At 39.3% G+C, this 24,043-nt stretch overlaps 2 protein-coding genes across 2 annotated transcripts; both read right to left on the bottom strand.

Moving 5' to 3' along the window:
• Nucleotides 1-1,974: 1,974 nt before the first annotated feature.
• On the bottom strand, nt 1,975-6,882 carry lmod1b (leiomodin 1b (smooth muscle)). Its single transcript, XM_061726753.1, has 3 exons — nt 6,401-6,882; nt 3,702-5,414; nt 1,975-2,984 (listed from the first exon to the last, which is right to left on the bottom strand). Exons 1-3 carry the CDS (start codon nt 6,674-6,676, stop codon nt 2,958-2,960), a joined length of 2,016 nt encoding a protein of 671 aa, XP_061582737.1. The 5' UTR covers nt 6,677-6,882; the 3' UTR covers nt 1,975-2,957.
• A 7,336-nt stretch (nt 6,883-14,218) lies between these two features.
• shisa4 (shisa family member 4) lies at nt 14,219-22,614 on the bottom strand. The gene is made up of 5 exons (XM_061728409.1): nt 22,460-22,614; nt 19,401-19,578; nt 17,770-17,906; nt 17,489-17,677; nt 14,219-15,156 (listed from the first exon to the last, which is right to left on the bottom strand). The coding sequence occupies exons 1-5, from the start codon at nt 22,542-22,544 to the stop codon at nt 15,116-15,118; spliced, it is 630 nt and encodes a 209-aa protein (XP_061584393.1). The 5' UTR covers nt 22,545-22,614; the 3' UTR covers nt 14,219-15,115.
• Nucleotides 22,615-24,043: the final 1,429 nt, after the last annotated feature.

Here is a 24,043-nt window from a genome sequence, read left to right as displayed (position 1 = left end):
GCTAGTCCATCACAGTTGCATTTCTTTACAAAATTACGTTCACAATGAATACATATCAGGTTATAAAAAATAAATAATACAGACAAAAAATAAAATAGAACCTGTATATGAATCTAAAAAATATATATTATCAGAAATATTATCAGAATATAAAAACAGGAACATTTTAAATATGAATTAACAAAAATAATTATAAAATAGAACCTGGATATATAAGAAATGCTGGTATAGTAAGCTAAGTTAACAAGAGAGAAGGCATGCAGGGTCCAACTCAGGTTGACGGTCACATGTATTTCCACAGCAGTGGCCTTGAGGCAGATCGGAGTGATGGGGTGATTTGTTATTTTGTTCTATTTTGTGATATTGTTTAATGGTATTCTCTCAATTTGGATTTAACAGTCTGTGATAAAAAAAAGTCACTTTAAATTGTGTTGTGTGTTTATTAATGCTTATACGACATTCATTCAATCAGTTTCTGATGAGCCATTAGTGACAATTCGATGAGTGAGAAGTTGTTTGACAAGTGAGGAAAAAAAGATCAAAAAAGGTCATTCCAAAGTCTCATTCAAAAATCCTTGGCGTAACAAGACAACTCCATGAAGTATTCATAGTTAATCAGTTTTATTGTTTCCACTTTATATAATGAACACTGTGTATGAATCATTTTTCTGGTTCGTTAGCATCTGCATTGGTCACCAAATGATTATAGGGGAGACATTCGTCTCCTTTCAATTCAATTTAATTCAATTTTATTTATATAGCGTCATAACCCCTGAGCGATTATTACATTACATGTATTACATAACATAAACAATGGCAGGTGCTTTGAGCATTACCTCATATGTTCCCACTTTTTCAGCTGCAATCTTTTAAAAATGTTTGTGAACACGATATGAGTTTTAAGAATACCATGCAGAAAGCTTGAGCAAGACTGACTTACTAAAGCGTCACCTATTTTCTACAGTTTTGGTGTGTTGCAATAGTTTTTTCATAGCACAAATTCACCATAAAACTGTAAAATATAATAACCATATATGTATTAGGATGCATATTTTATTCAGTAATTTTGGACTGAAATTATATCAGCTGTGAGTGGAGCAGATGCAGCCGTTGACCTTAGAGTGAGTCCTGTATTGGAGAGAAAAACACAATCAAGACTATTTCTGCGTGATATAAACCAGAAATATTCTGCACAATTGTAATTTAAGCTCTTTTTAGCATTTAAAATGTTCGTGGTATTTTCTCTCAAGCAGCTTATTTGGCACTGAACCAGTAATCTGAAAATGTTCATTGCTCCCCCTCTTTTTTTCCTCCATCGGAGAACATTCGTGTTGGTCAGAGGAGAAACTACAGTCCAGAGACAGACAGCTGGCTTGTAGCCCGTTATTAGAAAGAGGAAAGGAATGACTTGCAGAGCAAACCTTCATTGAGAAATGACCAAATACGGACATTTCATGGACGAGGAGACCGAGGCCGGGGTTAGGAGAGACAAACCGGCCTGTAAACGGTGCTGCTCCCCTCTTCGCCGAACACTCAGGATGATGACTACCTTTGCAGCCGGTGAGCTGACACTGAACAGCCTCCACTGTTTCCAAACAGCAGATTCATAGATGACGAGGCAGACCTGACATGAAAAAGTAATGTGCTGTGTACGCTGTCGAGCCTGACTGAGGAATCTTCCCTACAAAATAATTCAATTAAACCAGCTAAACGTGAAAGGCTCCCTACTCTACAGGATTGCAGTTGCCCTCTATTGCATGCTAGATTTGCAAGGAAAACAGATTGTAGAGCCTTACATAACTATGCTAACACGCTGTTTCCACAAGTCATTCAAATATTATCCATCGCTCTGCCTTGCTCTTGCTATGTGTGTCTGTATATGGATCAGTAACTTCTATGCTTCCCAGGCAAAATACTCAAGAGTAATATTACATGTGTGAAGCACATCCCCCTTTATGCTCTGAGTCAGAAATAACATTACACGTGCACACATAACAGAGTGTTTTATTGAAGACATACAGGCTCTTTCGGAAAGTCATGTGTAGTGAGACACGTGTCCTTATTTAGGCCACCCTGATTTATGTTCACTTATCAAAGATCGTCTCAGCATGACATTCACTTATAAGGCGTTAACAAACCCCCTAACGCCAGTTAAGTTCAGACATGTAGCTGTGTTACATAAAAGTTATGTAAGAAAGTCAAACACTCAGGCTAAAATGATTCAGTACAAAATGCAACATTAAACACCGAAGGACAGCCGTTTGTTCTTCAGGATTGATTATTATCATATAGTTATTTCCCCACCAATAATCCATCGTGTGCTGGGATTCCACTGGGCTGCTGTCCAAGGCTGCCTGAGATGTCTTGAGATTTGACAATGTGACTCACTTTCACGGGCTACTTTTATCTCGTTAAGTCAGGTCGCCGTGTTTATTAATTCCCTGATATTTCCACCCAGTTTGAATGGACTTACAGCCAACCAGTTTAAAGTGGACTTTCCCCCTCCACTAATAAATAAAAAGGTCAAATTAAGATGATCAATAATAGATGTTTTATAAGAGATTTTTTTATAAAAAGTTACTTGAATCTAAGCTTATCACATGCTCACATTCAGATGCATATATATATAAACCAACATGTTGCATGATTGGCTTCATATAACCTAGTGCAAAAAAAAAAAAGCATCAATAACTGAAGACATAAAGCCCCAAGCTCGTGGCACTCTTGGTAGTTGGTCTACAGAAAGCCCTGCATCTCATTCTCTGCAGAGTCCTTTTGGTCCAGTGTTTGAAGGGAGAACTCATTGTGAGGGCAAGTCATCCAACCGTCTCATGTTTGTCCCACTGCACAGCTCCTCAGCCGGCTGTGGGAACGTCGAGTTTATCTCCAATTACACCTATGGTGAGATGTCCGCTCTCCCTTGCTTCTTGTCCGCTTTACTTTCCACCGGGATGACGCTACTGCAGCCACTTTGGCACCGGCACCTGCGTGAAAAAATGAGACGCAACTTGATTTGAATGCGGACCCAAAGGGCTAACTTTTCCATTACCGTATTTTCCGCACTATAAGGCACACCTGTTTATGTTTATGTTTATGTTCATGTTCTGGATCTCTGGAAAGCGTCTAGAGACAACATCTGTTGTATTAGACGCTACATAAATAAAATTGAATTGAATTGAACCTAAAAGCCTTTAATTTTCTCAAAAACCGGCAGTGCGCCTTATAATGCAGTGCGCCTTATATATGATCATTACGGTAATTTCTGTTACTGTAGTCAGGGGGATTGTGGGTACTGTAGTTGGTGTCGCCAAAGTAATGGAGCTAAAAACGTCAGAAATCGTCACAGACGTTCAAGACAACAGCAGCGACGCTGACTCGCATAACTTTGACGAGACGGATCAACGCTGGTTTTTATTTTGCTAATAAAGTTTGACATACGGTACTTTTCTTCTTGTTTTTTTTTTGCATTTGCTGTAGGAATTTGTAGCATTTTTCCTGCAGCGCAGCTCCATCAGGTAGATACGTAACTCAACCCCAGCCACTATAGTACGGTATTTTACCATATATTTAGTGCGCCTTATAATGCGGTGCGCCTTATATATGGAAATTGTTTCAAAATACACCACCCATTGAATGTGCGCCTTATAATGCAGTGCGCCTTATAGTGCGGAAAATACGGTAACCAGTCCTGCCGTACCTACCTTCTTCAGTTGTTTCACATTGCTACCTCGGATCGAGGCTAGCAGTTGGTCCCTTGAGTTCTTGCTACCGATGCTTAGGCGGGTTCCGTCCAACGTAGGAGGTGGAGGAGGTGGAGGTCCTCCTCCCCCAGGAGGAGGAGGTGGAGGTGGCGGAGCAGGACCTGCATTTCTTTTCCTCAGAGCCAGCTTGGGTGAAGGCATTGGGGAAGGCATGGGAGAGGGTTTGGGGGAGGACCTGGGCGAGCCCCTCAGGGGTCCTCCACCTCCGTTCTTGGGTACCTCCAGTGTCCCCTTCTTCTCCCCGTTGGCCTGGGCCTGCTTCTGTTCCTGCAGGCGCCGCTGCCTCTGTCTGTCCATATTGCGACTCAGTATGTTGGTGGTGGTCATCCTGGGCCCGGCTAACTCGAAGTGGTAGCCCAGTTTGAGCAGTGTGGTGTTGTCTTTGAGGATCTTGGTCATCTCCATTTCGGTCTTCCCTCCGCAGATGTGGCGCTGGTTTTGAAAGCGAAGCTCGGTCAGCGTGGAGTTGTGCAGCAGCGACTGGATGAGGGACAGGATGCCCTTGCCGGTGAGATGGTTGGAGTCAATGTTGACGCTGGTGATAGATTTGTTGCTGCGTAGCATTTTGGCGATGGCAATGGCCACATGGTCGTCTGCGCGGCAGTTGGCCAGAGCAAACGCCTTAACGTGGGCGTTGTGGTGCAAAGCCTCTGCAAATTCGATGAGAGTTTTGGTCTTGATGACCTCAGAGTTGTTGACGTTGAGCTCGGTGAGGGAGGCGTCGTTGCTTCGAACCTGCTGCATCAGCTCATCAAACATGCTGGAGTCTTCGTCCTCTTCCTCTTCCTGCTTCACCTTGCTGTTCGGGCTGTTTTTGGCCACACAGTTACCAAGTTTCTGTGTTTCCTTTAGTTTTCCTTTAATATCATCTTTAATCTCATCTTTTTCCACATTCTCCTTGGCTTTCTTCTCCGTGTTAATCTCTGTATCATTCTCTTTCACAGGATCCCGGTGGTTAACCAGCTCTTCCCGATCACTTCTGCATTCTGTACCGTCACGTTTCACTTGCACCTCACTCTTGTCAGATGATTGGCGTTGGAGTTTGGCATCGGGCTTGTTACGGCCCTCTGCTTTAGGCTTCTTCTCTTCTGATTTACTCTCTTGATCCTGGCTCTCTGGTGCTTTGCCCTGCTTCTCAACCATTTTAGAGACAAGTCCTTGTGTCCTGACGCCCTCAGATTTCCTCTCCCTTTCCCTCCCCAGGTCCTTCTCACTTTTTTCCCGCAGCTTTGAGATAATGTCTTTGGTTTTGCTGTCGTCTCTTTTCCTGTAGTCATCTTTCCTTTCTTTTTCTTTAACGTCATCTCTTTTTTCATGCAACTTTGAAATCATATCCCTCGTTTTGCTGCCTGTGCTCTCTCTGTTTTCTCTTCTGTCTCTCAACCTGCTGTCCTCATGTTTCTCTTTCTCGCTGGCGTCCATCTTTGCGCCGTTCTCTGCGTCTTCCTGCTTCCTGCTTCTACTCGAGCGCCAACTTTGCTCCTCTTTGGAACCTTCCGGGCCTTTGGAGTTTCTGTCCTCTTCCTTGTTCTCTCTTGCACTCGAAACGCTAGATTGCCTTCGCACCCCTGCGGTCACGTCACTGTTTGCCTCCTGGCTGAGACCCATCTTCCTCAGATATTCAGACTTCCGGCTCGCTTTCTTCGGCTCACCCTGCGGGAGGACAAACTTGACTGTGTGTAACGAGGCATTTTCACAGACAGCAAAGTCCTCAGATAAATATGATCAAGTGTCATCACTGACAACAGCAAACAAAACAAATCAGGGCACATCTCAGTGCTCAAATGAATGGTTGGATAAAGAATCTACAGCCTGTCCCTTCGTTTACACATACTTTATTTTGCAAATACGTAAGTGTAAGCATTTTATGTCTTGACATTAAGTTGTTTCACCTTCTCACTTTAGTAACACACTCTCTCAGATACATTACAGCCTGTGTGTTTACAGTGAGCGGGACAAGAAACCCTCTTTTACAGCAAAGGAATACATTTGCAGCCAGTAGTTTGCAGACTGTTTGATTTGTGTGGCTCCATCTGTTTTGCTGTGCGAGTCTGTGGCTTCGGCAGATGTATCCTTAAAAGGCAGTGAGCGAAGGAGCAATCAACCAAGGAATTCCATCAGACCAGGATTAAGATGCTCTGCAGGGCTGCTGCTCCATCCACTGGAGTGCCTCTCCTTTAAACACACAAACTGCCATAAATCTTGCTCTCCGACTGTCAAGTGAGGAGGTCCTTCTGTTTTTGACAGTTCAAAGGCCTTGTAACCTGTCACAGGAATAATCTAAATTCCTCTGTATGTTTCAGAGGCTTTTTATTGCTTCTTATAAAAACGGCAGTGGGAGTGGGGAGAGAATGTAAGCAAACCCCAGTGGGGGAAAACTGTGTTTTTGCTGGCACAGAAGTCGACTCTGGGGACCACTGTTTTTGAGATGGAGCCTGGGTGCATGAGGTCCAGCTGCTTTAAGCCAATTCAAACACAGCGAATCACTCAAAAAACTGCGTTAATGGATATTTTGTTGTGATTTGATCAGTCACGCATTTGGTTATCTAAAATAATTGCCCTTACATTAAGTGATGGAAAGAGCTCAAACGTAAACATATGATTTATAAACATGCCGGTCTCAATTTGATCTCACTAACCTCAAACGACTGCTCCCTCTGACTGAGCCTCTTTTTGGCATCACCGTGTGTTGCTGAGTCCGCGACACTGTTGCTCAGAGGTGGCTGTGCCGACTGGCTCTCCCCTTGGGCGACGGTCTTCCCATCCTCTTGGTTGATGTCTGGCACATTCTTCAAGTCCTCGTCCAGCTGCTCCATCTCCTCAGGGGAGAGGGTGGAGAGCAGGGTGTCCAGGTCTGGGTCCTCGCTGACCTGGCGGCCGGTGCGAGTCAGGCCCCTCACTTTCCGCCGAGACATTTTGTTTGGTTTGTCCGGCCGAAGTAATGGTGGGAGCAGGTAAATCCAGAGCAGGTCTGGGAGATGCAAAGTTTTTTCTATATTCTGTTGCGTCTCCCTAAGCGAAAAGCCACCAGAGGCATCAACCCTGATGCGAAGAGGTTGCACTCGCAACCGTCAAGCCAGGGATTCCAGTGACGGACTGGAGGAGACTCGCATCAACAAAGTGAACTGTGAGGCTGGGACATTCTTCAAAATCCTATTAAAGTGCATGTCCATATTTAGTTCAGGGTAGACAGTCCTTTAAAGGTAATGGGAAGGGCTGAAGTTTACAAAGCAGAATGGCAGACTCGCATAGACTTCCTATTACACAGTTTGTGTTTATGGAGACCAGTTCCTGATTATTGATGTAAAGCTCACTTTGAAATCTCTTTCACAGTCTAATATAAGAACTTTTCTAACCAGTACTCTCAGCATTTTTAGGAAGAAAAAAAAAAATAGTCATAAGATTTGATCCCTTTTTTTATTATCAATGATGTAAGAATCATGTTAAAAAAATAATAAAAAAGGGATATTTTTGAGAACTATTTTCAGAATTAAAAGTATCCATACTCTTTGTTAGTGTCTGGCAGAGGTGTCAAGTAACAAAGTACAAATACTTTGTTACCTTACTTAAGTAGAAATTTTGGTTATCTATACTTCACTGGAGTAATTATTTTTCAGATGACTTTTTACTTTTACTCCTTACATTTTCATGCAATTATCTGTACTTTTTACTCTTTACATTTTAGAAACAGCCTCGTTACTCTATTTCATTTTGGCCTTTAAAAAAATACTAAATTGCTCCATCCGGATAGAGTGAATTTGGTTGTGGTTGTTTCAGATGTTCTTGTCCAGTTTTGTTCTTACATCCGTTCCCTCAGATTCCTGCAACTAAACTTGGATGTACATTCCAATAAAGGTTAGGATAAATGATAACATGCCTCTGAAGTTTGACTTTTTGCACCATTACAATACTTATAGGCAACTAGTCATCATATCTTCTGCTCTCTGAAACACATGTTAATGCTCAATAGTACACATATATGGTTCTTTAATATATTTGCATTATACTAAGATGCATTCATTTTCAATGGCTTTTGTCCGTAATGGCTTTTTTCCCTCTTACATTACTTTTACTTTTATACTTTAAGTCGTTTTTAAACCAGTACTTTTATACTTTTACTTGAGTAAAAAACTTGAGTTGATACTTCAACAGGAGTATTTTTAAACTCTAGTATCTATACTTCTACCTGAGTAATGAATGTGAATACTTTTGACACCTCTGGTGTCTGGTGGAAATTCCTTTAAACTCTTAGCTTGGCTCAAAGGTTTTAGGTAGCCCACCACAAGCTCCGCAATATCTTGCTGGAATTTTGGCTCATTCCTCAGCTGGAGAAGATTTAGAAAAATCTAAACTGACCTAAAATAGATAACGCTTCCTCAGCTTTAATGTCACACATGAAACAAATAAAAGCAAGTTTATTTTAAAGGGTGTGCATGTTTTTGAGCACTTTTATGTTTTTACATAAAATTTGTACTTTTAGCTTGGTCAAAAATATGTCAACGTAAGTAAGTGTTGAATTAAAAACAAACAAAAAGTTACCAAGTGCAAACAAAGGTTAACCCTAACTGAACTATTCCATAGAAAACTGGTGTTGGGACTGAAGCCACAGCTTTATTGTTTATGCGTGGAGCTACTGTCACTTTGGAAAACCGATCCACACCCAAGCTTTAAGTTACTGGCTGATATCTTGTGTTGCTTTAGTACATCTACAGGACCTTCTTTCCTCATGATGCCACCTACATACTGAAATGCACCAATCCACTCTGCAGTAAAGAAGCCACACAATGATACTGCCAACTCCATGCTTTTCCCTTGTTTACTCTGCATTTTATTGTGAAGCACTTTGTGATTTTTATCTGCAAAAAGCACCTTAGAAATAAAGATTGATGCTTCACAACTGGCAATGCATTCTGAGGCCTGAATGCCCCACTCCTCACCCCTTTTACTTCCAAACATAACAATGTTATGACTAACAAGTCTGAATATAGTCTCATGAAACCGTAGGATACGAATTCAAATATTATGTTTTCTGCCCCCCTCCCTCCATGTGGAGCTGCAAACTGTAATCTGGCTCTGTTATGGTGGTTTTGGAGAAGCAGTTTCACTTACAGAGTGGTCTTACAGCTCATGGAAGTATAGAAGGTGTTTTTCTAAGAACAATGATACACTCTTCTTGGTGTCAGGCAGCATCTTCACACGGTGGTTTTGTTGTTCTCCATTGTTGCTTATAATGTTGTGTATCTAACAATGTTATGTTAGAATACAGGACTGTCTCAGAAAATTTGAATATTGTGATAAAGTTATTTATTTTCTGTAATGCAATTAAAAAAACAAAAATGTCATACATTCTGGATTCATTACAAATCAACTGAAATATTGCAAGCCTTTTATTATTTTAATATTGCTGATTATGTCTTACAGTTTAAGATCAAGATTCCCAGAATATTCTAATTTTTTGAGATAGGATATTTGAGTTTTCTTAAGCTGTAAGCCATGATCAGCAATATTAAAATAATAAAAGGCTTGAAATATTTCAGTTGATTTGTAATGAATCCAGAATGTATGACATTTTTGTAATTGCATTACAGAAAATCACAATATTCAAATTTTTCTGAGACAGTCCTGTATATTCTGTGGTGTCAAGTTGTTTGAAGTGAATACTGACATCTAGTGGACAAAATAATCTCTCTCTCTCTTTCACTACCCCGTTTCACAAGAAGAAAAAGGAACACAACAGACAAATGTATTTTACATTCCAAAGTTAAATTTTATGTTAATAGAAATATTTTTTTCCCCACTCACTTTATATTACAATGTCATATCATCCATATAACAGACAAAAGCCATTTGTAGACATGTTACTCTTCCCATCTGTCAGTTTTATTAAAAAACACACTCATGGAGTTGGTTTAGAAGCTCTACTAAACAAACATCATGGAGCAAATGTTATGTCAAACTACATATGAAAGCATCGTACCAAGAAAAATTCAGCGTTCATTTTGTGCTTTATAAAGTCTCAATGCGTCTGTACAAGTCAACGTCACCACCAGAGTGAATCATTTACGCTATGGAGACCATTACTGGTTTTGGTCCAAGTCATTGCATGGCTTCACATTGAGACAAGATACAGCAGTGACTCTCAAGCACATTATTTAGCTTGATCACGACACCCATTTATAAATGTGTGTTGTGGGACATTATGTTTTAATTATGCAAGACGTTTATGCCAGAACAGGGATCATCTTAGGATCTTCAGTTAAAGAGGTTGGTACCTCTCTGGGGGTAAAAAGGAAGAAAACAAAAAGGGTAAAGGTAAAAGTTGAAAGAATAAACTGACATTCAAGGAAATCCATCCTTATGTTTTCTTCCTAACGTTTGGCTAAATGAAAAGATGGCACTTTGCCAGTATATTTCAAACCAAACACCCTCAGAGAAACAGAAAAAAAGGTTCAAAAGGACAAAACACAAACAGAAAAGTGAGCTGCTCTGTATATGCAGTCTTGTATAGTTCGGAATGCATAGGTATTTATATTCATACACCTAAAATAACAATTCTCAGACACATGGCATGACACAGAAGAGCCAGCTCTTCAGGTAAAGAATCAGATGTCCACCTGCAGTTCAGAGGGAGACTTTTTTGAAAAAGCTAATGTTCACATGCTGGTTCAAGGAAGACAGAGAATTGGAGAAAGAAGTGAAAGAACCAATCAACCAATAACAGGAAAAAACAACACTAAACAGAGGAGGCAGCCTCAAGTATCACCCATCTAATAATTACCATGTGAAATTAAAAGTGTTTTGGATGAGAGGCGAGGTGTCACTCAGCTTCTATTTAAGCACTGGTGCTTAGTGCTTATTCAACCACCTTATCAGATCAGTGTCATCTTCTCATTTAAGTGTAAGCTAGAAATCAAATAAATGGATTTCCAGGAATGTTGAAAAAAGAAAATCCTTGATGGAATTCATCAGTAGTCATTTTTGGCTTTGTAGCTCAGTCCAGATGGTGAGGCCATTCACAGCAAGAGATAACCTCAGTAATAATAAATATTAAATGGAAAGATGTTGAAGCGTCATATCTTATGTTACAATACAATAAACTGGTTTAAAACAACTTGTTACAGTATCATAAAATATCTAACCGAACAGATTTACAAAATACTTCTTAAAAAGGTACCGGTAATCTCTTCTCCTTTATAGTCAGATATTATAAGGAGAGACATTTTTTTTCTTTATCAAGCAGCAATACCTGCAACTTTCTTGACCTGATATGTCACAAAAAAATAAACATGAAACATGGATCTCATTGTGGGAATCCTACCTGGCGGTGCAGGTCTAATCTTTAAAACTAGAATCTAATGTATTTCAGACCAGACAACAAGCAGGGGAGAGTTAACTCTGACCTAGTAAAAACCTGAGGGCGTGGAACACTGGAAATGTGCCATGAGAAATTAAAAAAAAAAAAAAAAACATTGCCAAAAAAACAACTGATCAACAAAAACAAGGATGAGAATATGTTAAAATTAATAGGTGAAATAAAAAAGTTTTCTGCACAGAAAACAACCTCTTTTTAATCAAACATGCATCTTTTCTTTCAAATTTGTTTACCCCACATCAGCATCAAAGACAGCACGAGGAAGAAAAAAAAACCCATCAGATACATAACTGCAACAGAATTATAAATGTATTAGTTTTATAATCTTCTGAAATGTGTACCAATAAAATAAATATTTAAAGGGGACATATTATTTATACACCTTTCAAAAGGTTCAAAATTGGCTTAAAATGTCTTATATCCAGTTTTCATTTGCATCTATGTTGTTTTAGGAAGGTACACAAACTATTAAGAAATAACTTAAAGTTTTGAAAGAACATTCACACCAGGAGCTTTCAGACTATTTTGTTTTTCAAAGTGACATTCTACTCATTCAAGCAGGATTTATATCTGCTGGTTGGCCCTTAAACCTACAACCCAGATCCACCCGTTCTCATGCATATAATCGCACGTGGACTCTGCTTCGTCCCCCTTAGGTGCATTTCAGCCCACCTGCTAGTGGAAACTTCAGATCACCACCACCCCGACAACATGGCTCCAGAGATGTTTTTTTTGGGGGGGAGGTTAGAGAAAATGCTCTTTGTTTTTCCTTCTGAAGAAATGACATCACTCGCAGACAATGGATGGAGTTCCTCCCCCAGGTCAACAACAACTACTGAATTTGAAGTCCAGGATGATGTATTGTGCTTTGTGTGTGTTTGCGAAACAACTGTCAGTTTGCAGACAGTGAGAACACATATATTGCTCATTAGCATATAGCGATGCAGATGCGTTCCACGCTGCTAGAAGAAGCTCTTTCAGAGGAGATGACTTTTGCGCCGATCAGTCAGAGTTGCAGAGTTTGCCAAGCCAACAAATCAGCAAATCACTGGGAGGACAGTGATTGTGAGTTGGCACTAGATTTTTATGTGCGAACAAGTCAAAGACTCATCAAAGACAATGTGTCAGAGAGCCATTGTCGGTAGCAGATGAATATAAAACAAGCCAATATCAGAAGCTATCAGGGGAATCCCCATTCCTGCAACAGCCAATGAGAGAGCAAGGAATCGGGTGAGGTCACTATCTGAAAGAAAATACTGAGGGGGAAATCTGCGAAAGAAGGAGGAGATGTCACCCACGTGTGCTAATCCATTCTGTCATATGTGTTCTGCGTCTTATTTTTTCATCCATGCTCTGGACAAATCAAAGTACAAACAGATAATTACTCTACAGTATGAGAAGGTGCCTTGTGACGCTGACGGGTCTGATGGTTTAGGTAGGTGACCGATATCAGCAGAGTGAGCAAGGAGGGTAGGAAGCAGAGGGAAGGGGTGGCCAAATATATATATATATATATATATATATATACATATATATTAAAAACACAATTTTTAGATTTCGGCTGAGGACCAGAAAACTGAGTGTTTTGAGTTGAGATCAAAACTACTCTATTGGTGCTTGGTTGATCTGAACAGAGATCAAAATTGTATAACATGTCCCATTTAAATTCAAATATACTGTTTGTCATCAATCCTTCATCTTTCAATGTAAATTCATTGAGTCTATTTAAAAAAGGTTGTCATCCAAGAAAAAAAAAAAATAATAACATGGAATGACACAACAAATACATGCAGACAAAGGCTACGAGATTACTCTTATTCCTTGTGTAAGGGTCCAGAACAACTGTTTTCTTAATGTTGTGCACCATATTCAGTGTTTCAGAAGTGGCAATAAATACTTGGTTGATACAAAGTTATGATTTAGTCACTCTGTTGGTCACAGAAGTTAGTCCAAACAGGGAAAATTAGTTAGCAGCAAGGCTAGATGACAGATTTTGGTAAAGTCACATTGCTATTAGATGTAACAGTTCTACAACATATTTCAGGACAAAGCATTATCTAGTTTTTGAACTGATTTTCTGAGGTTGACAAGATTTTCCACCAAGTAGTGCAGACCATATTCTATCTTTTAATCAGGCATATGGCTCCTGATGTGGGATATGTGCTTGGCGGGCAGGCCATATTGACAGCTAAATGAATTCCAGTAATCACTAATATGAGACTGATTAAAAGAGCAAGAGAGTTTGATTTATGAGTTATGATTAGGTAATTTTTTTCCATGACAGCTGACATGGAATGAGGATCAGGATTCTGAAGATACCATCAATTTTGTGACGGCTCTTTCAGACTAAAAAAAATGTTACACTCCATTTGCCTGATGTCGCCGAGCCACTGCTGATGGCCAACAGATCTTTAACAGGTATCAAGCCACATGTGTGGGGAATCTCTATTCGGGCTACAGCCAGTGAGAAAACAACACGTTGGGGACATTACCATGAGGAAGGGAATTCAGATGGGGAAACAAGCAAAGCCAGGGAGAGATGCCCACAATGCACCATACTGCAATACAAGGAGGCAGTTACTTTTTGATTACACAAGATTTTTTACTCACCTTCAACTCGCTGCAGCAGACAATCTCTGCTACCTGAGTGTGTGCAAATCCATTCCTTTACACATGTTCTTTGCCTTTTGCTTTTTCGTTTTGTGTTTTGAACAAATCATTTAACTACTTGCAATTAGGGCTGTGCGATTAATCGATTTTAAATCTAAATCGGATTTATTAAAATCGATTTTCCTTTTTTGCAGCTGGCTGCATTACAGACAGAGCTCGTCTAGTCATCTTTGTTTGGTCAAGAAAATTGTAAATGTTGTCACTTTACTAAACCCGAGGATTTACAGTATCTTTCAATTGCACTTCATTCCCAATAGGGAAATTTCTTTGCTATTTTTCTTTAAAAATAAAGATAAAATATTTGAAACAATTTATTCCATTGTCTTTTGTAGTTTTACCAAAAAAATCGAAATCGAAAATCGGGTTTTCAGAGAGAAAAAAAAAAAAAAAAAAAAAAAAAAAAAAAAAATCGGGATTTTATTTTTGTCCAAAATCGCCCAGCCCTACTTGCAATTAATAAATAACTTTTGTGTTTGGTTATGCCTCATTCCCATGTATTTTATTGATGGAATGTGGTTTAGAGACCAGTCAGGCAACAAAATTGCTTTCAGATCCTGTAACGTGTGACCTTCCATCTGCAATCAATTAGATCATGTGAACAGCCAAATGCAGAATACAAAAAAAGTCATGTAATCTGAACAGACCAGCAATCAGCCAACTTGCACAGTCTGATACTGGCATCAAGTGCAATAATTTGCCAAAACAACAACACCAACAAAAACAACAAAAATAAATAAACTTCAACAGCACTAATATTAGTTCACTGTTCTACAGATGTTGAACTTGGATCAGTGGCAGAGCTAACTTGGGTTATAGCTACAGGTAGTTCCTTCATATTTAACCAGGAAGTAAATCACGATAAGGAGTGCACTGTTGTTTTTGAACATCCCTTCAAACACCTTTTCTAAATGCTGACAAGTCTTGTCTGTGGATGACACCCTGTTATTGCGGTGAGTGTGTCAAAGTGAAAGATGCACATATCTCTTTACTTAAAGGATGACTTTAAGCCTACTCATAAGCTGTTGGGGCCATTAAGAGCACAGAACAGCTGCATAGGAGTATTTTACACTGGCGCTGTAGGTAAGTAGGGCAATGCTGTAAAACAACATAAATAAGAGGAAAAAGAAAAAAAAACTTAAAGTGCCTTCTGTTCTTCACAGGAAAAACCACTGCTAGTCGAGATTTAGTTTTGAGTGTGTGCATTAGAATGTGTGCATGAGAAAGAGTGTTGCTGCCTTCTCTTTTTTTTAAAGTCATTTCTCTCAGTTGCAGTTGTTTCCCACTGTGTGTACAGCGTGTTCAGATGAGCCCGTCAGTGACCAGGATACTGAGGTGGAGAGTATGGCGGTGGGGCTGACAGGGCAGAAACAAAAACAAAATGAAATCAGTACAATATTATTGTATCAAAAAAATAAAACACCAAAGATTTCAGAGTGATAGACTCTTAAGAGAAAATGCAGCAAACTCCAAAAAAATTACACTGAGCCCTAATATAATATATATATATATGTATCGGTATGGGGTCCGATACTGCTCTCATATACTCGTACTCGCAAAAATTCTCCGATACCACGCACCGATACTTCATTGTTGATGTAGTTACTGGTTAGCGCCTCTAGGGGGAGATGCTGAGCGGCCCCGCGGCTCCCTGGGTGAGTGTGCAGCCTGGCGGCGGAGCAGCCGAGCTGCCGCTGCCGCTGCTCAGCCAGCTGTTCCGTGTTTCAGTTTGTTCTTCCTTAATTATACAAACTGGACGGTTGAGTATTACCCTTACTCACAGGGAACTTTAATAAACACTCCACGTAACTCAGAGTACAACGTGGTCTCATCGCGGGTGCATCGGCTGCGCATGTGCGGTGCTTTGCCTGAAGCCGTCCGTGTCAAACAACATAGACTACGTTTACATGCAGTCAAAATTCGGGTTATTGCTAATATTCCGGTTACTGAAACATTCGGAATATTCAGTTTCCATGCGTGAGCAAACAGGGTTATCCCTGTTTACATGGTAATTAATCATTCGGGATATCTGGATCAAACCAGCGACGCGCAATTAGCGTCATTTCCGCTTCTTCTTCCTGTATCCAAATTCAAAACAAATGCTGCTTCGCGCAACTTTTCGCTCACCTTCTTGTAAATCTCGCTATCCCCTTACTTTCTTACTTTTCTACCGTCTACAAATGAGCAAATTCGGGTTATTCAAAGGGGTTATTGGTGTTTACATGGCCGTGCAAATTCGGGTTATTGCCAATATTCGGGTCTGCCTTGCTTCCGTCTTCATCCGTTATTTTGAGGTGTGTCCATGCTGCTGACATCCCGCTTGCATTGGTTGTCAGCGCTGTCTTGCCTGGGACGGCGCTGCCGGTTTCACTCGCTGATGTCGCTCTCTTCTCGTCACCATGCTGGGCTTGGCCGACTGGTGGCTTGCCGGAATGTAGCAATGGGATTGTTTATGTTCTTCTTCTTCTCCTCCTCTGCTTTATTGGCGGATCGCAACCAACTTTAAGGTGCATACCGCCACCTACTGTACAAGAGTGTGTAACATCATTTGATTTTGCCTGTTTTTTAAATTTTATTTGATTGTTTGTGTTGTTTCACACGGACGGCTTCGGGTGGGGCGCCGCACATGCGCAGTTGATGTACCTGCGATGAGACTAAAGCGCGGAGGAAAGCCCCGCCGGCTGAGTTTTGTTTAAAATTGAATTTCTGTTGCAAATAAAACCTGTCTTCCAATTCATTGCGTTTTTCATAGCATTCTTAGCCTAGTTATTTTTGTGGTAGAAGTATCGGATCGGTACGGTGGCCGCCATTGCTTAAAATATAAGAAACGCTGCAAATATAATAAACGCTGCTGTAAATAAAAGAAACGCTTCAAATAAAAGAAACGCTGCAAATATAAAGAAACGCTGCTGCAAATTAAAAAAAAAACGACGCAAATAAAAAAGCCACAAAGGAAGTGAATTACCGGGGACTATTTTTGCTGATGCACCGGTGTTTTTTACGTGAGAGGAGAAGAAGAAGACGAAGAGGACGTAAGTGAAAAGGAAGAAATAAGAAGAGCGAGGAATAAAAAGAACAACGAACGAGAAAATAAGTGAAAAGGTTAGTGTTCAACGTCGCTACATGTAATTTTTAATGTGCAACACCGGTGCATCGGCAAAAATAGTCCCCGGTAATTCACTTCCGTTGTGGCTTTTTTATTTGCGTCGTTCTTTTATTTTATTTGCAGCGGGGTTTCTTTATATTTTCAGCGTTTATTTTATTTGCTAAGCGTTTATTTTATTTGCAGCGGCCTTTGTTTCTGTTTGCAGCGTTACTTTTATTTTCAGCAATGGCGGGTCTCGACCACTGTAGATCGGTACTCGGTATCGGTGAGTACACAAATTAAAATACTCTTACTCGGTGTGAAAAAAATGGTAGCGGGGCATCCGTAACACACACACACACACACACACACACACACACACACACACACACACACACACACACACACACACACACACACACACACACACACACACACACACACACACACACACACACACACACACACACACACACACACACACACACACACACACACACACACACACACACACACACACACACACACACACACACACACACACACACACACACACACAATTTATGTATGTATTTGTATCTGGAAAGGTTCTGCTCATCTTACCCTGGCTGTATACGGGATCCACCGGGTGTGGGTGGTAAGGTCCCGGGTGCATCATGTACTGTGGGGGCATGCCAGGATACTGGGGTGCCATAGGATAACCTGCATGTGGATAGTCCGAGGGTCCAAGTGGTTTTCCATAGGCATCATACATGGGCTCTGCTGGATAGCTGGCCATAGGAATATGCTGGGCTGTGTGTTGAAAAAGCAAAGACGGCTATGAATGTAAACTGTGTCCGTGTGGTGATCTGTAAAAACATGGACATACAGAGTACAGGTCTTACCTTCATAGGGTGTTCTGCCTCTCTGCTGTCTTCTCTGGTACAGGTAACAGCACGAGCACATGAAGCAACAGACCATGGTTGCAATTACGGCCACAAACAGGAGGATGGAGGATGCAATGCCAGCCAAAGTGGTGGGGCTGAGAAGAGAGGAAGAGCAGCAGAAACCTTCAGGTGAACAATTCTCCCCATCACTTTGATCATACAAGTCTCCTGTTGCTTCTGTCCTCTCTCTGGATAATTGCAACTCACTTAAGTAAAGATATCTGAGATGAGAGGCTTTGAGATAGATCAGGGGTCGGCAACCTGCGGCTCCAGAGCCGCATGCGGCTCCTTAGCGCCGCCCTAGTGGCTCCCTGGAGCTTTTTCAAAAACGTTTGACCTTTTTTTTCCTTTTTTTCTTCTTTTTCCTTTTTTAATTTCTTTTTTCTTCTCTTTTTCATTTTTTTTTTCTTCCTTTTCGCTTTTTTTTCTTTTTTCTTCTCTTTTTCCTCTTTGTTTCTTCCTTTTTCCTTTCCTTTTTAATCTCGACATTTCGACTTTTTCCTCAGCATTTTGACCTTTTTTCCTCGGCATTTCGACTTTTTTCTCAACATTTCGACTTTTTTCTCAAAATTTCAACTTTTTTCTCAAAATTTCAACTTTTTTCTCGAGATTGTACTTCAACATTAATCTCGACATTTCGACGTTTTTATCGACATTTCGACTTTTTTCATGAAATTTTGACTATTTCCTCAACATTTAGACTTTTTTGTCAAAGTGCATAATGAAAAAAAAATCTTCCCCCAGTTATAACTAATATAGCTAAATGCAGCATGTGTTGCCTTCATTCTAATGCTTATACAAGACTCAGTCATTTTTTGCGGCTCCTGACATATTTGTTTTTTGGTCTAATATGGCTCTTTCAACATTTTGGGTTGTCGACCCCTGAGATAGATAAAATCATCCCCAGTGACTGGCCCTGATAAAGCCATGTCCACATAAATGAATAACTTTACTCTGTGAAACCATCTCCACCGTATTCCATAGTCTCATCAGTGTCAGTGAAGTCAAAGTTCTTAACCAAATCTCAGCCTCAGACCTCTCTCATCTGATCTCCCACCAGGATTAATGAGCTCCAGGATGTGTGAGATGGTGATGGATGGATTTCAGGGCTGTGGAGGAAAACTGCTATGTTGCAGCTTGCTTAGTCCAGCACTATCACAATCACCCGAATGGGACTCAAATGGCATTAAACACCAGTTGATGTGAAAAGAGCTGATGAGATAAAAGTGTCATTGAGACAATATTGGAGTCATTTAACAATGTGCAGCCAATGTATGATGGACTGGTGTGTTCATCTTGATACACCTTACATTTTCAAATAGTCATAATAATACATGTTCTATTAAGAATGCCAATATAATAAAAATGTAGACAATTTTTAATTAATAATGAAAAAAAAAACTGCCATGCTTTGTGGCTAATTTGTTCAGAAACAGCATTTTTGATAAAACGTTCCCCTGTATGAGATCAAATCGCCAGTCTTTTTAAAGAAAATGAAGAACAGTGATTCTAGGCCATATTTAGAAGCAAAGACAATGGCTCTTTTTGTCAAGTAAACTTGTAAATAATAAATCTAACTAAACCCCCACCTGAACTGGAAGAGCATGCAGCGCTTCTGCTCCCTCTCTGTGATCATCTTGAAGGCGTCGAGACAGCAGTAGCGCCGGTGGCAGTTCCCGCAGCAGAACGTAATGAGAGGGCAGTCGAAGCCATTGTGCCAGGTGCCATTTTTATCCACGTACCACAGACAATCTTCGTTCCCACTCACTGGAAAAAAAACAAGAGAAAGAAAGTGTGAGGCAGAGCAACACAACAGACAGGATGATCAAATAGCACCACAGACAGAAGGAAAAAAAAAAGAGAAATGAAAAAAAACAAAAAAACAAATCAACCTAACTTTGTTTTCTGAAGTTTTTTGTTTCTAAAAAAAATTAATTTTTAATCAACGTCCTGTTTGTTTCATCACAGAGGGAGGGGTTTTGGCTGTTCAGTGTTCACTGAGAATTTGGTGCTTTCTGTCTTCAGAGGAAAGAAAAAACTGTTTGCTGACTCTTCTTTCTTACATCTTTCTTATTCCTCACCAGCAAGAGCTGCAATGCATTATTCAAAACTTTCATAAGTTTGAACACAGACTTAAGCTCCAGAAGGACCAGAAGTTTCAATGGAGATTTAAGACTCTCAGACTTCAATATATGCAATTTACATTCATTTTCACTAACAGAAAATCAGCTAATTTAATTATTTATCTTTTGCCACAACTGTACATATAATCACAGAAAATAAATGTAGGAGGCCATTTATTTCAAATAGACTAAGAAGATTAGATAGAAGTACAGAGATGTGCATCACACAATATGAGAACATGCTGTAAGTAAACAAAATTACATATTTATCATCAGTGAGCTGTTGTTCTGGATGAACTGAATATATTTAAAGTAATGAGAACAGCAGACCTATATAGACCCGGCTTTTGAGACTAAATTTGAACTGTGACCTTTAATTGTTGGCACTGACAATAAGCATTATACACTTTTTTTTTTAAATAAAAGTTTCTCTCTTTGCACTGTTGCATTGGTATTATATTGACACACACACACATTGCACTTTTTGCAGAACTTGACACCGTAAATCCTACCTACATAAAGATTACAATGCTCTGGTCATGAACTATTTCAGAGGTTTTAAACCACCTTTCTAGAGAATGCAGTTTGTAATAGATTAAAAGTGTAATGCATCAAGCAAGCAAATGTAAGTATTACATCTGTATTGTCCACACTTTCCCTTTTACATTCTCTACATATTATAGTTTCCAAAAAAAGGATATTTCATATACAAGCCTATGGCATTAGTTTGAGCTTTAATTTACATTCATGTTGCTCAGGGGTGACTTAATTATGTATAATTTGTATTATGTATAAACAGTAAATAATCAGTAAGTAACTACCTGATAGTGAAGTGAAGTGTAATGCATCAAACAGGCAAATGTAAGTATTATATCTGTATTGTATCTGTATTGTCCACAGTTTCCCATTGTCTGTTAGTAGCTGTTATTTACCGAAGTTAACATTAGTCAACTTGACTTGGTCAGGTAGTTACTTACTGATTATTTACTGTTTTCTATTATTCACCATGGAATATACCCACACATGGCTGCATATACATCAATACTAAGAGTTTTGAATATTAATCGATAATTATACATAATTAAGTCACCCCTGAGCAACATGAATGTAAATTAAAGCTCAAACTAATGCCACAGGCTTGTATATGAAATATCCTTTTTTGGAAACTATATGGAGAATGTAAATGGGAAAGTGTGGACAAAACAGATACAATACAGATATAATACTACATTTGCTATAATCTATTAGAAACCGCATTCTCTAGAAAGATGGTTTAAAACCTCTTTGAAATAGTTACTAAATAAACACCGAAGGGGCTCATGAGTCACACAAGTTTTGGATTTAAAAATACGGGAAATTTTCCACCAACCGAAGTCCAGTATATTACATTATAAGACAAAACATGTAAAATAACTACCTGTCAACCACTTACAAGCTACAATAATGTGCTCAGAATCTGATAAGTCTAACTTTTGTTGACACTGAAATGCTCCGGACATTCCTATGTGTGTAATTCCTATAATACAGCCTAAATAAAAACACAAAAAAGTGAATTAAAGCACATGTATTTTAAATATTTTTAGTTTATATACACATTGATTTTCTTCAAGTGAAACATTTACATTTTCTTTTAATTTGTCATTTTCACTGATGACACAGACGCAGGTTTCTGTGCCCAGTCCTGCTCATCTTTAGGAAAGTAAATTCAGTATCCCATTTTTAGAGATATTTACATGAAGTCTTTTTTGGGGGAAGAAATATGGGCTCAAATTAATGCCATAAATATTTTGTATCTGTAAATAAACTTTGTACTTGTATTTTGTGCGTGTGCAAAAAATATTTGTACTTGTAAAATATTTTTTGCACACGCACAAAATATTTCTACATGCACAAAATATTTCTACAAGTACAAATATTTTTTGCACACCCACAACATATTTCTACAAGTACAAAGTTTATTTACAGATACAAAATATTTATGGCATTAATTTGAGCCCATAAAGAAATGCCTTCACCATCCAATCCATCTCTGATTTGTTTTTCCGAGTTTGCTCCATGGATCTATTATTATGGTTTGCTCCCGTTGTTGCCGCTTACCTCGCGAGAGCTGCCACCCAGATTACAGCAAGTGGCAGTTCTCGCGAGACTAGTAACAATTCAATTTGCTCTTTAAAAATAATTATATTATAAAACGGGAAATTTACGGGAAAATACTAATACGGGCGGACGGCAGGGGGAAAAGATGGTTAAATACGGTAGTTTCCCGGACAAAACGGGAGACTTGACAGGTCTGGCCAGACGGCAGGAGAAGACACTGCGTGCTGCAGATAGCGGCATTGAGGTTAACGGGCTGATTTATGGTTCCGCGTTACACCGACGCAGACCCTACGGCGTAGGTTACGCGGCGACGCGCCCGTACGCCGTAGACTACGGCGTACCCTACGGCGTAGGGTCTGCGTCGATTTAGGCTTAACTATTGAACCGTGCGCTGGCGTCGCGGCCTGGGTGGCAGGCCGTTATCTTACCCTGAGAAGAGCTGAGGATGACGGCGAGCAGCGCCACAGTCACCGATACGAGGGACATTTTGCCCGTCGGAAAGACAATTCCCATCTTGAATTGGTACCAAGGTTTAATTGTCAAGGTTCGGCCTCGTTCAAATCCGCTCGTTGAAATGACACATCGAGACGGTGACGTCAGGGTGCTGCCTTCACGGACTGTCGGAAACATCCAAATCCATCACCACCCGTCTAATTTCAAGCACTGAAAGGGAATCGTTTTAATTTTATTTTTATTTTATTAGTTTGCACACAATAAAAGTAACACTTGCAATCAAAATAGTAAAACAAATGTGACAGGAGAGGTCAAAAAGCCAACAGGCTTATGCAGCGAAGCTCCCCTCAATTTAGGAAGTAAAACAGTAATTACAAAAAATCAAAAACAAAAAGACAACAAGACGAAGACTTTAAACAAAAAACAAAGGTTAGACTACATAGTTACAGATCATCAACACACACAAAATAAACAAAAACAAACAAACAAAAAAATCAACAAAGAAAATATTTGTAAATTTTTTGTAAATATTATCCATTTTTTTGGTGTTTACTATTTTTTTCTCTCTTGTACATACTCTTTTTCTACTTTTTCTATTGCTCTTTTTATTATTTAACTACTTATTGGTTATTTCTATTTTAAATTTTTTGTATAAAACGTGTGTGTGTTTTGGCTGCTGCACGACTGAATTTCTCCTCTGGGAGATAAATAAAGTCTTCTATTCTATTCTATTCTATAAAACTTGTGACATTTTTTAAATTTGAATTAAATGAGATGATAAATTTATTTTAAAAATCTCTAGAGAAGCAGAGCTTTTGATAATGTGAGATTTGGAGTTCCATATCTGTACACCACGATATCTGAGGGAAAACTGGCCGTGTTTAGTTTTATAAAAAGGAAGATGGAGATGAATTATCTGTCTAGTATTATATGAATGTATTTGAGAATTATATGTGAAAAAATTACTATACCATAGTGGTAAAGAAAAAGGCAAAAACACATGTTTGTATAAAAACACACATATCTGATGAATATTTATGTCATATACTGAAAGAATTTTGAGTTTTCTGAACAAAGGAGTAGAGGGTTCCGTAGAGTTAGAAAAGGTTGCCAGTCTTACTTAATTAATAGTTTAGAAGTACCTTGAGATGCAAGGACCAACATTTCTTACAGAAGTATTTCATTTTTTTAACAATATCTTTATTGATTTTTCATTCACACTCAGAATATTATAATAAAGGACATTTCACAGCTATTTTTGACTTAACAGTCTTAACCCCCCCTCCCATCCCAACCCACATCCCTTCTCTCTTTACATCTCTCTTGTTATAGGATCCAAAATTAGTACAAAAAACCATACAATAGTATTGTTAATACAGTCCGATGGTACCTCTAGCAAATTAAAGATATACATAAACTAAACCAATAACCACAAATTACACTTTTTCTGTCGCCCTCCAAAATCCTTCCCCTTCTGAGGTTCACCATCATTCTGAAATTTAGGTATCCTGCCCTGCATTTTCCTCCCGTAGAAGCTCCCCTATATCTCCTTTTTTAAT

Source organism: Cololabis saira, chromosome 8, assembly GCF_033807715.1.
Source record: "Cololabis saira isolate AMF1-May2022 chromosome 8, fColSai1.1, whole genome shotgun sequence".
Classification (NCBI taxonomy): domain Eukaryota; kingdom Metazoa; phylum Chordata; class Actinopteri; order Beloniformes; family Belonidae; genus Cololabis; species Cololabis saira.
The sequence above is the reverse complement of the archived record's forward strand: the minus strand, read 5'-3'. Positions and strand labels throughout refer to the sequence as shown.

Bases quoted from the DNA above. Each gene is read 5' to 3' on its own strand.
- shisa4 (XM_061728409.1), bottom strand. From the start codon at position 22,544: ATGGGAATTGTCTTTCCGACGGGCAAAATGTCCCTCGTATCGGTGACT. The intron at 19,579-22,459 runs GTAAGATAACGG...TTTTTTTTCCAG, and splicing joins CATCCTCAGCTCTTCTCAGG to TGAGTGGGAACGAAGATTGT. The intron at 15,157-17,488 runs GTAAGATGAGCA...CTGCCCTGTCAG, and splicing joins GGATCCCGTATACAGCCAGG to CCCCACCGCCATACTCTCCA.
- lmod1b (XM_061726753.1), bottom strand. From the start codon at position 6,676: ATGTCTCGGCGGAAAGTGAGGGGCCTGACTCGCACCGGCCGCCAGGTC. The intron at 5,415-6,400 runs GTTAGTGAGATC...GTCCTCCCGCAG, and splicing joins AGAGGGAGCAGTCGTTTGAG to GGTGAGCCGAAGAAAGCGAG. The intron at 2,985-3,701 runs GTAGGTACGGCA...TTTTTCACGCAG, and splicing joins ATGTGAAACAACTGAAGAAG to GTGCCGGTGCCAAAGTGGCT.